The following is a 15,778-nucleotide window of genomic DNA, read 5'->3' on the forward strand; positions in this document are numbered from 1 at the left end:
CTGGTGCTTTGTCTTTCTTTCACTGAAACAACTACTCAAACATTTCTTTTATACATGAGAAGGAAACTGAATGGGATATATTCATGTTTGCTGGCACAAAACGACAAAGAAAATAAAGTTCATAAAGAGGCTGCAATGGGAAATAGCCTGATGAAATTGAATCAAAAAAATCAAATTTTATAACAGGCGAGAAAATGGCAAATGACCAACTGTGATAGAAAGATGGACAAAATATTTAGTTTGAAAAGGAGAATCTCAATAGTTAATGACATTACAGAAAATGATCCTTTTTGGGAGGGTGATGCTTGCACGTGAATCAAAGTCTGCAAGCAACTAAGAAAGCAAATGGTACTTAAACCTTTATTGAAAAAGGGTTGGATAAAACAGCAAGGAGTACTTGCTGCAATTAATAACGCCATCTCTGAACAGGATGATGACAAAATCCATCTTGGATTGGGTGCAGAGAGACCAAATAAAATGATTTATGTTCACTGACATTTATAGGAATAAGGTGAACTGATTCAATACAAGATTCTAAAAGGGTTTACAGGGTAGATTCAGAAAGACTCATCGCCCTGGGCAAAAAGTCCAGAATGAGGTGTACATGCAGGATACGATGGTCTGTCATTTAGAACCTGGATGACAAATTTCTTCAGAGGATTGTGGAAATACAGTCAATTAGAATATTAAAGAGTTTAGTAAAGACTTTCGAAAGTTAAGGAAAATTAAGAAATAGGAATAGACTGGATTTGTTGAACTGATTTACAAGATCTTACTGAATGATGGTGATAAAGTAAGGGATGACAGGCTTTTTCACCAACAAATCTATTGCAGTTTTGTGTTGTAGTGTGTAAAAAAGTGCCCAATTCTGAGTGAGAACACGAACGAGACTGATGAGTGAGGGAGTGTCGGGGATTTTTGTCCAAATGCAATTTAGATTAAGACTGGAACAACCAAACGGGAGAAGTAATTTGATGAACAAGTGGCCAGTACATTTGATAAGGTACTACATGCACAAACACCACAAAAATCAAAATGGGTTTGAGGGGTGAAAGCCATACTGGTAGCTGATACTACTGATGGGGAGTTTAGTTGGCAGAAAAAGGGAACAGATTGGACAAAGGGTCAGACATTTGTTGCTGAATAAAGAAATGAAAAATTGTGCCGAGTGAGGAAATACAAGTTTACTGTTTGGGGTACCATGGAGCTGGGACCAGCAACAACGAGTAAGGCAAAAACAAAACAAACAAAAAAAATTCCTTAGATGCAACACAGAAATTGTACACTCACATGGTGGAAATTATTAAATTGCGCAAAAGGAGATCAAGTAATGAAGAATCTAGAGATCTAAAAGCATGGCACAACAATTGATTATTAACAGATTGAGGGGGAAATTGTGGCTGATAGGGACCACTGAATAGTGAGGGGTGGAAGAGCAGAGGTAATATAGCATTGAAGAGGCAAATGGACAAGACAGGAAAAAGGGGAGTTAAACACAGTTGTTGGCAGCTCTAAGAATTTAGATTAAACTAGTTTTGGCAACGTTACCTTAGCTGGCCAGGTGTTACTCCATAGTAAATGTATAATAATTCACAGAAGGCAGAGAATATTAGATGAGAAACCTGTAAATCTTAGTAATGTAGAAAAGGGTTGATCCAAAATTGCACGTTAAGACACATTTGAGAAAAGAGGAATTACATTTGAAAGAAAATATTTGATTTGAGCATATTCAAATAAGGATAACAGGTTCTAAAGTGCAAAGTTGTCCTGCCGTGGCCATCTTAAGCACAGAACTACATTTTCTCAAAGACATGCGCACAGAGGTATTTTGCAAAGAAAGGTCAAAAAAGTATCGCATGCAGAAGTTATGACAATGCCGTAGCAGTACTTTAAAAAAATAAAGCACACTGTTGCAGTACCATTTTGCAATTGTGATGCAAAGTTGCTGCTCAAGATACCAGAAATACCTTTATCAGACTGTGGGACAGATGTGCTGGTCCAAAAAGCCGATGGATTAGATTTGAAAAGGCTAAAATTAAATCCTAAAAATAAGAATTCTGGTGTCAATAATTAGTTGCAAAATGTTAGCCCAAAGAAATGGACCCTTTTAAATGTAAGATACCAATCTAAAACAGTACTGGCAGATTGCAATTTCCTACAATCTAATAATTCATACAAGCTAATTTTAAATAAATATTAGGCGATCAAGAAATAGGATACAAAGCAATTGATAGAAGTTGTACTTCATTTTCTTAGATTTAAGATAATTTCCAATATAATTCCATTATTTGCTTAGCAACTTTACTTTCTGTTGTGGTTCTGTTCGCCGAGCTGGGAATGTGTGTTGCAGACGTTTCGTCCCCTGTCAAGGTGACATCCTCAATGCTTGGGAGCCTCCTGTGAAGCGCTTCGGTGTTGTTTTCTCCGGCATTTATAGTGGTTTGTCTCTGCTGCTTCTGGTTGTCAGTTCCAGCTGTCCGCTGCGGTGGCTAGTATATTGGGTCCAGGTCGATGTGTTTGTTGATAGAATCTGTGGATGAGTGCCATGCCTCTAGGAATTCCCTGGCTGTTCTCTGTTTGACTTGTCCTATAATAGTAGTGTTGACCCAGTCGAACTCATGGTGCTTGTCATCTGCATGTGTGGCTACTAAGGATAGCTGGTTGTGTCGTTTCGTGGCTAGTTGGTGTTCATGGATACGGATCGTTAGCTGTCTTCCTGTTGTCCTATGTAGTGTTTTGTGCAGTCCTTGCATGGGATTTTGTACACTACATTAGTTTTGCTCATGCTGGGTAAGTGACTGAATTTGCAGTAAAACTGTTTGTTCTAATCTTTGCATTACAGCTTCTGCTATGAGTCCAGAGATGGGTGAGCCGTTGATTTGTTCATATATTCAAATTCAACCCAAACTCTGGGTCAGATATGTGGATGACACCTTTGTAATCATTAAAAATACAAATAGAAAAACACACACCGGATCATCAACACTCATAGGAATCAGATTCACTAGAGAGGAAGAAAAGGACAACCAACTCCCAATTCTAGATGTGATGGAACAGAGAACACCGAACAGAGAATTCACCACAAAGGTATACAGGAAAGCCACACACACAGGCCAAGTCCTATTCTACGAAAGCAACCACCCAACACACACAAAGTTGCATCAATACACTGTTCAAAAGGGCCACAACACACTGCAGCACACCAGAACTGCAAGAGGAAGAAGAACACCTCTACAATGTATTCGCCAAAAATGGAATCCCCCGCAATTTCATCAACAGATGGCTAAGGGAAAGACAACGGAATGAGGACATGCCACAACCCAAAGGACTAGCCATGTTACCATACATCAAGAACATTTCTGATCTGACAGCCAGACTACTACGACCACTAGGACTCATAACAGCACACAAACCAACAGCCACTCTCAGACAACAACTCACCAGAACAAAGGACCCAATACCCAGCATGAGCAAAACCAACGTAGTGTACAAAATCTCATGCAGCTATCCACTTGTAACCATCCCTCCAATTCAAATTCTATGAAACCCTTTTTGAGTGTCAAACCTGAGGGTTGGGGAAGAGTATTGCACAGTACCCTGAGCAGAAGATATTTCTTATGTGAAGGTGACTATTTGAATAATTATTTCTAGTTATATCACACCTTTTAAACTTATTAAAAATATATCTCCCAGATAAGTGAACATATTACACTGTTATAAGTCTTTCTAATTGCATTCGGTCTTTAGATAGTTTGTTTTTCTCACATACTTATTTTGTATAATAAATTTCTATTCTGCAGGTAAAGAAATTCTGCAGTCATGTCCCCATCAACAACTCAGAGGACAGGGACAATAAATTCCTTCTCATCTCCACGTTGAATGAGGGAGACCTTGGTGGGATTTTACGCACCCTGGATACAGATTCGCTCATGCAAGGACTGCACAAAATACTACATAGGACAAACAGAAAGACAGCTAACGATCTGTATCCATGAACACCAACTAGCCATGAAACGACACAACCAGCTATCCTTAGTAGCCACACACGCAGATGACAAGCAACATGAGTTCGACTGGGTCAACGCTACTATTATAGGACAAGTCAAACAGAGAACAGCCAGGGAATTCCTAGAGGCATGGCACTCATCCACAGATTCTATCAACAAACGCATCGACCTGGACCCAATATACCGGCCACCGCAGCGGACAGCTGGAACCGACAACCGGAAGCGGCAGAGACAAACCACTATAAATGCCGGAGGAAACAACACAGAAGTGCTTCACAGGAGGCTCCCAAGCACTGAGGATGTCACCTAGACAGGAGACGGAATGTCTGCAACACAAATTCCCTGCTTGGCGAACAGAACCACAACAACGAACACCCAAGCCACAAATCTTGTCACAAACTTTGAACTTCACTTTCTCTTCGGTAATATTCAATTTATTGGAATCAACGTAAATATAACATTGTGAATAGTACCACAGACCTTTCTCTTTTAAGTGAGCCAAGTCTCACAATGCAGCCACAGTTGTGGTTTCCCACATAGAACAAGACTTATTTTTTCAAATTCAAATTTTGAATTTGAAGTGTAAATCAACAACAATTTAAGTATTTATATATTAAACAGACTAAATTATCTCAACTTTTATTAAACAGTCCATCTATTCACCAGGATCATGCATTTATACAGATTACTGTTCACATTTTGGGGGTGCACAACTAAAACTGAACACAACTCCAATCAGCACTGTCAAGTAAAATAGGAGATATAAGAGAAGGAAGAAGTGAAAGATATGAAAATCTATGATAAAGTTGACCTAATGCACTTGTAAAACAAATGAGGGGATCACATGTCTGTTGACTTGACATTCCAACATTAATATAAAGGGGAAAAAGCAGGCAGGAGCAAAATATCTGGTCTGGTCAGTTCTCTACCAAGAGTGTAAAAGGATTCTACCTGCTTGTTACATAGAACATAACAGCACCCTTCGGCCCTTGATGTTCCGCCGACCTGAGAACCAATCTGAAGCCCATCTATCCTACACTACTCCATTCTCTTCCATATGCCTATCCAATGACCATTCAAATGCCCTTAAAGTTGGCAAGTCTACTACTGTTCCAGGCAGTGCGTTCCATGCCCATACTACGCTGAATAAAGAAACTACGTCTGACATCTGTCCTATATCTGTCACCCCTCAATTTAAAGCTATATCCCCTTGTGCTAGCCATCGCTATCGAAGGAAAGAGGCTCTCAGTGCCCACCCTATCTAACCCTCCAATTATCTTGTGTCTCAATTAAGTAATCTTTCAACCTTCTTCTAACAAAGACAGTCTCAAGTCCCTCAGCCCTTCCTCGTAAGACCTTCCCTCCATACCAGGCAACATCCTAGTAAATCTCCTCTGAACCCTTTCCAAAGCTTCCACATCCTTCCTACAATGCAGTGACGTGAAATGTACGCAATACTCCAAATGTGGCCGCAGAGTTTTGTACAGGTGCAGCATGGTCATGGTTCGGAAACTCAATCCCTCTACCAACAAAAGCTAACACACCATATATGCCTTCTTAATAACCTGGGTGGCAACTTTCAAGGATATATGCACATGGACACCAAGATCTCTCTGCTCATCCACACTAGAGTCTTACAATTAGCCCAGTAATGTGCATTCTTGTTACTCCTTCCAAAAATGAATGACCTCGCATTTTTCTGCATTAGTCTCCATTTGCCAATGCTCAGCCCAGTTCTGCAGCTTATCTATTCTCTCCAGAACCTACAACATCCTTCGTCACAGACCTTAGTGTCATCCACAAATTTACTAACCCATCCTTCTATGTCCTCATCCAGGACATTTAAATGACAAACAAAAGTGGACCCAAAACAGATCCTTGCAGGACTCCACTAGTAAATGAACTCCAGGATGAATATTTCCCATCAACCACCATCTTCTTTCAGCTCGCCAATTTCTGATCCAAACCACTAAATCACCCTCAATCCCATGCCTCCGTATTTTGTGCAATTGCCTAACGTGGGGAACCTCATCAAATGCCTTATTGAAATCCACAACACGACATCAACAACTTTTCCCTCATTCACCTGTTTGGTCACCTTCTCAGAGAACACAATAAGGTTTGTGAGGCACTACCTACCCTTCACAAAACTGTGCTGACTATCCCTAATCAACTTATTCCTTTGCAGATGATTATAAACCCTATCTCTCACAACCCTTTCCAACATTTCACCCACAACCGAAGTAAGGCTCACAGGTCTATAATTCCCAGGGCTGTCTCTACTCCCGTTTTTGAACAAGGGAATAACATTTGCTATCTTCCAGTCTTCAGGCACTATTCCTGTCAACAATGACAACAAAGATCAAGGACAAAGGCTCAGCAATCTCATTACTGGCTTCCCAGAGAATTCCAGGATAAATTCCATCCATCCCAGAGGATTTATATATTTTAAATTATGCAAAATTTCTAACACCTTCTCCTTGTGCACCTCAATCCAATCTAGTCTAGTCTAGTAGCCTGTTCTCAGTATTCTCCTCGACCAGTGTCTTTTTCTAGTGAGAATACTGATGAAAAAGTATTCATTTAGCACTTTCCCTACCTCCTCTGACTCCACGTATAACTTCCCACTACTATGCTTGATTGGCCCTAAACTCACTAGTCATTCTTTTATTCCTGATATAACTATAGAAAGCCTTAGGGAGTTTCCTTGATCCTATCTACCAATGATTTCACACTGGCTCTTCTTAGCTGTTTAGGTCTTTACTCGCTAACTTTTAACTCTCAAGCACCCTAACTAACATCACATCTCATCCTAACATAAGCCACCTTCTTCCTCTTGAAGAGAGATTCAACTTCCTTAGTAAACCACGGCTCCCACGCTCAACAATTTCTTCCCTGCCTAACTGGTACATACTTATCAAGGAGCCGCAGTAGCTGGACCTTGAATAAGCTCCACATTTCTATTGTGCCCAACCCCTGCAGTTTCCTTCTCTCACTCTTAGGCAATCCCCAAGCTATATGTGTTGCAGCATCAAGTCCCAATGGCTTGTTGCATTTACCAATTTACTGCTTAATTTTATTTCCTCATTCAGTTTTTCATTAATTCCTGGTCAGATTTTGGCATATTAAAACTAATTCAAAAGTAAAAATCATTGAAACACTGAGGTGGTTTTTGTGATATTACTCGCAAACATTAACACCTAGGTTTTCAGGAGACAATTATAAATGAGTGGAGTATAGGAACAGTACTTCAGTATAGGCAAACTGTGATATAGTTTGGTTGAAGGAATGGGGTGGTTATATTTCTTGCAAAGCAAGAAATTAAGTGAGAGAAGAACAAAGAGGTGCGAGATATTATCGCTTACCCCAAGACAAAGAGCAATTCAAAAAAGGCAAGATTAAATTTAAAAATCTTGGTTAAATTGTACACTTATTACTGCATGCAACACTGGTCTACAAACTAAAAACACACTGGTGTATGAGAAATAGTGAGATTTACAAATATAGTTGTTTGGTAGTACAGAGCTTAAGCATTGCTGCAAAAACAAACACGGTGAAGGTTTCAATTTTGCACTCAAGACAATCTGCAAGAAATATCAAGTTTAGATAAAACAACATGAAAGTGTTCATAACCAACTTAAGATAGCTAGACTCTGTCACACTTGTGCATACCAGTCTTTATATATATATTAATATACAAGGCCCTGTTCTTTGCATACAAACATTTCACCTGTTTCAACTCTGAAAGAGAGACAATAGCCATTACTGGTTCATTTCTCAGGGTAATGCTTTAACCAGAGTCAATCTGCCTGGTTCAAAATTTAAATAAAGCTCCATAGTTAGTCATCATTTAACTGATTCATTCTCCATGGTAAAGGCTCTAACAATTAGAACCCACTTGCCAACCAATCATCACCATCAGTCTAAATGCTGCTTCCCCTTTATACTGGCATGTCTTGTGAATTATCCTGATTGAGTGCAAAAATCAAAACCTTCAAACGTATCTTCTTTTAAGCAATAGTCACTTACAAGAATATTACTAGCACTGAGTTGAAGAAAAAACTAGGAGTCACCACTTCAAAAGACTGAGTGGAAATAGGACATATTTTTGAAGTTATTAAGGAGTTTGTTAGATAAACACTGAAACATTCATTCCACTTGTGGTTAAGTCCAGAACAAGTAGGTATCAATGCAAGGTAGTCACAACTAAAAGAATCTTTATAGTGTTGACTATAAAGATGTCATTGCCATGAGAATTTACTGCAGTGAATGGCATTGATGAGTAAAGAGGCAAGATGCAAAATGATGGACAACTACTGGGCAAGGTGGAAATTTAAAAAAAGCTTTTGCATGCACAAGGTGTGTGTTAATACAAGTTGAGGGTGGGGTGGGGTGGGGTTAGAAGAAAAGCAAGTCAGATGGCTTTGACAAGGGAAGAGTTTGAAAGCGGAAAAATGACCTTCCTGTAGCCATGATGAGTTAAAGCAAGTAAGTGTGATAATACAACAGCTTTAAAATATAATAGCAACTTACCAGATTGTGGCATTTTAAATGCAGTGGGCCTGGGTTTATCCTTGGTTGCAAAGGTAGTTACGGTGGATTCTGCTGTTGTGCTTGAAGGCAACAAGCTAGTCGTTGTAGACTTTGATAGAGATGCAGCTGCTTTACGAAAATCAAATCCACCACTTGTTACCTCTTGCAATTTGTTCTTGACAACAGAGGAGCCAGTTTGTATTGGGTCCTTTAATGCAGAATCAGTACTTTTAAAACTGAAACCAAACAATGATCCAGCTGCTGAACCACCGAAAGCAAAAGGCCGCTCTTGCTCATTGCTGAAGATGGATTTCACAGAATCAGACCCAAATACAAATTTTGGCGGAGATATTGAGGTATATGATGGCGTTTCTGTCAATAAAGTACTCTGCGACTTTAGGACACTGTTTGGAGATGCAACACATGCATTCGTTTGTTCAGTTGATTCCTTAATAGTTTCTTCGAGCAATGATATTGCAATTTTACCACATGGAGATTCTCTTGGTGTATTGCCTCTTGAAGACAATGGTGTGACTAATGTTCCCTGCACTTGAGCCTTCTTAGCTTCTTCAAAGAGCTCCCTGAAAGAGTTAGCAATATCTTGCTGCTTGAACCGTACAGCTAACTGTTCCAACTTTGCCACATCGTCTGCAAAATCCATAACGCTCCAAATAAAGGCTTTCTCTGTTCCTTTCATGGGCTCAATTTTTATCTCTGGTGTTAACCAGTGATTAGCACAAATTTTTAAAACCTGGTCCCGTCTCATAACTATTCGAACTTTTTTAGAATCATAATTTTGTAAAATTTTCAGGTCTCCTATTCCTCTCTCTTTCCATTGACTCACTTCTTTGTCATATCGATAAAGTTTGGCTCGATGACAAAAGATAATCTGCTCGTTTTCCTCCCCTGTCAATACATCAATTAAATCAGGCATTGGAATAACTGGCTCAAAATGCTGAACATCCTTCTCCTCCTCTTGCCCAAATTCAGAATCTTCATCTGTACCCACTGATAACCCACTGTGGTTTAGTTTAGGAGACCTTAATGGACTCAAGCTTGGCTGGAAACTAAAGTTAAACCCAGTTGTTGAATCACCAAAGCGGAAGAGGTTTTTCTTTACTGGACTACTTGTATCGGGAGTCCCATATGCAGTGCTAGATACACTTGTATCCAATGCCTCTTCACGGAGATCATAATTATCCCACTCCAATGTGGGGCCTGTACTTTCTGAATGTGGTTTAATTACTAAACCAGAGACATTGTTGCTTTCAGAAGCAGAATTCATTACTAGATTGCCTTCATCATTTAACCTTCCTGACTCATCTTTCAAAAAATGTTTCAAATCTTTTAAACCACTTTTCATTTCTTCAGCTTTCTGTATTAGCCGAGCCGTCCTACCATTGTCTAATAACTTATGAGGAGTCTGCAGTGGAATATCTAGCAACAGCCTTTGAAATTCTTCGAATTTCTCTTTAAAATCCTCAGCCAATTCAGGTGTTTTAAACTTTGCTGCCAGTTGCTCTGGTTTGGCTTCACCATCTGAAAAGTCACTAGCTAACCACATCCATGCTCTATCAGAACCCATTAAGGGCTTAAGATTCATTGTGGTCGTGATCCAGTGATTTGCACACACTTTGAAAACTTGTTCTCGACGCATTAATATCCGAAGGCGGCCATTAGCTTTATTTTGAAGAACTTTGAGATTTCCAACACCACGTTCCTTCCACTGGCTGGTTTCTGTATCAAACCTAAATAGCTTAACTCTCTGCGAGTAAAGTACTGTTTCATCTTCTTCGCCTGTAATGAGTTCGGCTTTCTCAGGCAGAGGAACAACAGGATCAAAATGAATATTATCCCCCTCTTCAGTTTTATACAATTCATCATCTTCATTTTCTGCAGAAGTAGCTATTGTAGTGCATGATGAAAATAGCTGCTGACCTACTCCTTCAAAACCTTTGAAATTAGGATCTTTGTGACCAAACTGAAATTCTTTATCTGCAGTTTTTGCAAGGTCTGCAAAGGTAGCAATATTGGAGTTCTTGCCCAGAAAAAAATCATCACTTTGATTTGGAGTCTCAGATGCTTGATTTGTGTCTGCACCAGATTTTGAATTCATTCGCTCCCTCTCTTTTTGCTGTTCAGCAAAGGATTTTAAGAAGAGTGCAGCTGATCCTTCTTGCATTGGCTGGTTACCTTTATCAATTGAGTCTTTGCTCGTATCAGACAGTCCAAATTTAAATCCACCGCCTGTATTAGAAGAAAATGTAAACGCCGTGCTAGAAAATGGTCTTGAGGGTTGGCATGATGATGCCCCAACATCTGTTGAGCTGTTATCACTGTGACCAAATTTAAAGCCACATGCTGGAAAATTAAGTTTAAACCCTGATTCAGGTGGATCAGATTTAGAATAAGCATTGGCAAGGCCAAATGAGGCAGCAGCAGTTGAAATATCTGCAGTTTTACTGTTGGGGTTAAGTGCCTGACAGGCTATGCATTTTGTCACATTTGGTTCATTTCTCACAAGACAAGTGGTGCAATCCCACTGTCCCTCCTTTTTCGCAAACAATCCTCCAAATCCTGCCTGTGCAGGTGCACATGCTTTCTCACCATACTTGAAGGCTGACGCTGATTGGCTCATGGGTGCAACTATAACATTGCTAGCAGGTTTGGGCATCTGGCAAGCTACACATTTTGCCACATTTGGTTCATTTCTCACAAGACAAGTGGTGCAATCCCATTGCCCCTCCTTTTTCGCAAACATTTCTCCAAATCCTGCCTGTGCAGGTGCACATGCTTTCTCACCATACTTGAAGGCGGACGCTGATTGGCTCATGGGTGCAACTATAACATTGCCAGCAGGTTTAGGCATCTGGCAAGCTACACATTTTGCTACATTTGGTTCATTTCTTACCAAACAAGTCTCACAATCCCACTGCCCTTCCTTTCTGTGAAATGCATCAAATCCTTTTGGTGTTTTTGCAGACACAGAGTCAAGACCAAACTTAAAGGTAGTCACTGGTTGGTTGAATGTCACACCAGAATCTTTACAGGATGGACATAGTGCCTGGCAGGAGGCACACTTTTGTGCAGTCACTTCATTTCTGACATTACATGCAATGCAATCCCATTGACCATCCATTTTTCCAAACAGTGGACCAAAACTAGCAGGTGTACTTGGCTTTGTAGTGTCTTTCTGAGCACTAAATGGAAAACTTGCAGATGCCTGGGTGGTTGAACCAATGCCATTCTCGGTGGAATTTGGTGCCTGGCAAGCTACACAATTTGATGAGTTAGCTTCATTTTGAAGAAAACATGCACTGCAATTCCACTGGGCATCCTTAGGAAATCTATCACCAAATCCTATTGTTTTAGTAAAAGCTGTAGCAATCTTCTCAGTTGCTCCAACTTCACTTCCATTTTGCTCAGAGTTTCGATAAATGGAGGGAAAACCGTTATTTCCAGTAATGATTTTAGGATTTTGACAGGCTGCACACACAGAAGCAGCTGCAAAATTTCGTATAAGACATGAGCTACAGTCCCATTCGCCATCTTTCCTAGCAAACTGAGCACCAAATCCAGATTGTTCAGTAGTAGATTTAATGGCACCCAATTGCATGTCCTCAGTCTTAATTTTGATTCCAGTTTTCTTTTCTTGGCTGGGTGGGCTACTCGATTTTAACTTTTGACCATTAACTAAGTTTTGCGCTTCTTCAAATTTTGTTTTGAACAATGCAGCCTCATCTGCAGTTTTAAATCGAACAGCAAGCTGCTCATGTTTTGGCTTTTCATCAGAATAATCTAAAGCACACCAGACCCACGATTTATCAGATCCTGCATTTGGCTTCAATTTCATGTCTGCTGTTATGTAATGATTTGCACAGATTTTAAGAACCTGATCTCGTCTCATTAGGAGTCGGATTTTACCAGATGCCCTGTGTTGAAGTAACTTGACATAGCCAATGCCTCGTTCCTTCCATTCTTTGGTCTCAGTATCAAAACGGAACAGCTTAGCTCTGTTGGAAAATAGCACTTCCTCATCTTCTTCTCCAGTTTTCACATCTACTTTATCCGGGAGTGGTATCACTGGGTCAAAATGCGGACCATCTTCATCAGGAACACTATCCCCATCACTCTCCCCAATTTTGTCTGCTGCGCTCATTCCAATTATGTCACCAGCATCCTTGAAACCAAATGTCTGGTTACTCAAAATATTATTGAACGAATTCTTATTTTGCTTTTGAACTGAAGAGTCATCAAATGAATCCTGCCCTTTTAAGGAAAAGAGGTTTCCTCGACTTGGCATTGCTTCTTGTGTAAACATGCGTCCCATGATTTGGTCACTTTTTATACATCTACCTGCAGTTAAAATGCCCAGAAGACTATCACTGGAAGATGAAGGTGGTGGTTGAGTCTTCAGCTGGGGTGGTGAAAATGTAAAGTCCCCCTCATTATTCTTGAAATTAGAGTTAAATTTGAATGCTGTTGCTGGAGTGGAATGCATTAGGGCAGTACCCAAGGAACCCTTTGTGGTTTCATGCTGCATTTGTTGGTTGGGTTTTCCAAATTCTATCCCCTTCATTTCTGTAGGTTTTGTCATTTGCACTCTCACTGATGGTTTAGTGAAGTAACCAGGCTCTGGCAATGGTGGGTTTGTGTTTGTCGGTGGAACATTATGACTGTAGTAATCTTCACCAAATGGGGAAAGTAATCCTGTTGCAGGAGATTCAAAACGTAACTGTGTTCTATACATATCCTGTGAATACATACAAGGAGCCTTGGTCTGAACAGGTGGTGTGTGAGTCTGCTGTTGATAACCATACATTGACTGTTGTGGCGGAACCCGACCCATTCCATAGGCAGGAGGCTGTTTTAAGGAAAATAACTAAATTATTAGACAGTCAACAGATATGCATTCCAAATGCAGGAGATCATGTTATGTGGTACCTTGTTTGGAGTCACATTGGCTGCTGTTCCAAGAAGATATTGGGAGTTATATGCTGGGGATTGATTGTAGAACACAGAAGGTCCTGAGGTAGAAACTAAAGAGCTTGTACATTAGTTATTTTTTTTAACATAAATATCTCTATGGCTATTAACAGAATACATAAATATCCAGTTGAATAGCAAAACAAAAACTACTTTTAAATAGCTTAATATTTAAGCCAAAAACCGAGCCAAAAACCACCATATTGAGGGGATTATTTTAACCAAAGCAAGTTGGAACCTATTGTTCACAAAAAAAAATTGGGCAACTTGACTTCAGTAACTAAGCATTTTTAATGACTATTACTCCATTAGCATTAAGTCTTCATATCTACTCTCAGATCAGCCATATGACCAATTTATTTAGAATTGGTATTTTGATTAAAAATCTGCAAGATATCCAAAATAAAAGCATACATGTAAACCAATTAGAATATAATGCGATCATTTTATGAGTGTCCCCATTTTAAATAGTCAACAAAAATTAAGATGCATACTATTTAACATTCATGCATGCAGGTGAACATTTGACTACAATAGCAGTTTATGATAGAAGTAACTTTGTTATTTTGTGGATTAGAACAGGTATCTTTGATTGTTGATCTATACTCATGACAAGGATTGAAAACTGAATGTACACTTGCTAACTTTGTTGATAAAGATAAAGAGATTAAGTTTTGAACAGAATAGTGTGTTTGGAAGATATATAGATAGGTTAGTTAAGGGGAGACAAACATTTCACGATGGAATACACTGAAGAAGAATTAGAACCTAATTTATTTTGAAAGCAAGACAGAAAAGTAACGTATTAAAATGCAGAGCAATTCCAGAACTCGGAAGTGTAGTGAGATCTCAATACTCTGACTTGAATCAGTATGTAGGTACAGCTAGTGATTAGAATGCAAAATGAACACAGGGAATAAATTCCACTTGGAATAAATGACTACCAGTGAACAAGGCTGTGCTGAGACATGTACAGTACAATGAACAATTTTGCTCTTGTGTAAGAAAGGATAGAAGGTTGAAGCAATTTAGAGACTGTTCACTTGACCAATACCTGGGATGTGGATTTTTAATCGAGAGTGGGTCTATATCCAGAGCAAAGAAAGAGACATGAATGAGATGGTTTTATTGATACTGAAAAGATACTTCCCTTTGCGGGAGAAAATAAAACAAGGGGATATGGTTTAAAAAAAACCTTCCATTTAAAATTGAGTTGAAGAAGCATGTTTGCTCTGAGAGGATGAAGAATCTTTGGAACTATCTTCTCCAGAGCAAGCAGGGCGGAATTATTGAAAACATTTCAGACAGAAGTAGACTGATTCTTGACTAACACAGACGTCAAAGATTATCAGGACTAGGCAGAAAATTGTAGCTGAAGCCAATAAAATCAGTTGTGATTTTGTTGAATTGTGGTGCAGGTTCACAAATCCGAACAGCCTACTTCTGCTCCTAATTCAGATACATCCCTATGTTTCACCTTTCAGTAATGTTTTACAGACTGAAGTCACAGTTATCATTCAACTTACCCGTTAATGGTGCTCCCTGAAAATTGTGCACACTCTGATAACTTTCTGAATGGGTATCTGCACCATAACTGTCTGTGTGCCATCGAGGATGTGGTGATTCAGTTGTATTTGAATTATTTAGCTTGAGTTCACGCACTTCATCCTGGAGCATTATGAAAATCACTCATTAATCAGTTTTATTTTACATTTAATAAATACATTGGTTTTAAAAAGTAAGTAGTTAAAACTTGCACTTTAATCTTTATATTCCAGCTTTTACTGTAAATTCTAGTTTCAAAACCAAAAGGAAAATAGTGGAACTAAGACTACATGCATTGCTTCTTTTAGAACCCACTAGCTTTGAAGGACACCCGAAAGAAATTATTAGATTAGGAACATGTGCACACCTCTCTGTACTGACTACATATTCGAATTATGTAATTCACACTCATGAAAGATGAGTTAACAAAATCATATTACAACTGAATATAGTGAATGAGAAGTTTCTGCAATGGTAAACCGCCCCCCCAAACATAGGACACCTGAATTAGTGACATTTATTGCAACAAATTATGAGGAATTTCAATAAGTTCTCTTATTACAACAGCCAACAAAATTGGCTTATCCTTTTAATGAACCACTCCTATGCATATTTTCAGATTTCATGTTTAACATAATTTTCTCCAAGTGGCTCAGCACATTAAACAAATTTTAAATTCACTGCTACTTCATAAATTTGTTAATTAT

At 39.1% G+C, this 15,778-nt stretch overlaps 1 protein-coding gene across 6 annotated transcripts in view; it reads right to left on the reverse strand.

Annotated features, from left to right (window-relative positions):
* The window catches only part of ranbp2 (RAN binding protein 2), a 68,964-nt gene that overhangs the window by 26,805 nt on the left and 26,381 nt on the right, over positions 1-15,778 (reverse strand). For 4 of the 6 annotated variants that reach the window (XM_072577546.1, XM_072577545.1, XM_072577542.1 and 1 more), the window contains exons 18-21: positions 15,053-15,194; positions 13,485-13,579; positions 8,541-13,404; positions 1,968-2,042 (exon numbers count right to left, since the gene is read on the reverse strand). In XM_072577546.1, coding sequence (XP_072433647.1) covers positions 1,968-2,042; positions 8,541-13,404; positions 13,485-13,579; positions 15,053-15,194 — 5,176 coding nt within the window. The remainder of the gene's footprint in view (positions 1-1,967; positions 2,043-8,540; positions 13,405-13,484; positions 13,580-15,052; positions 15,195-15,778) is intronic. The other 2 variants (XM_072577543.1, XM_072577544.1) reach the window with 2 other exon arrangements.

Source organism: Chiloscyllium punctatum, chromosome 9, assembly GCF_047496795.1.
Source record: "Chiloscyllium punctatum isolate Juve2018m chromosome 9, sChiPun1.3, whole genome shotgun sequence".
Classification (NCBI taxonomy): Eukaryota; Metazoa; Chordata; class Chondrichthyes; order Orectolobiformes; family Hemiscylliidae; genus Chiloscyllium; species Chiloscyllium punctatum.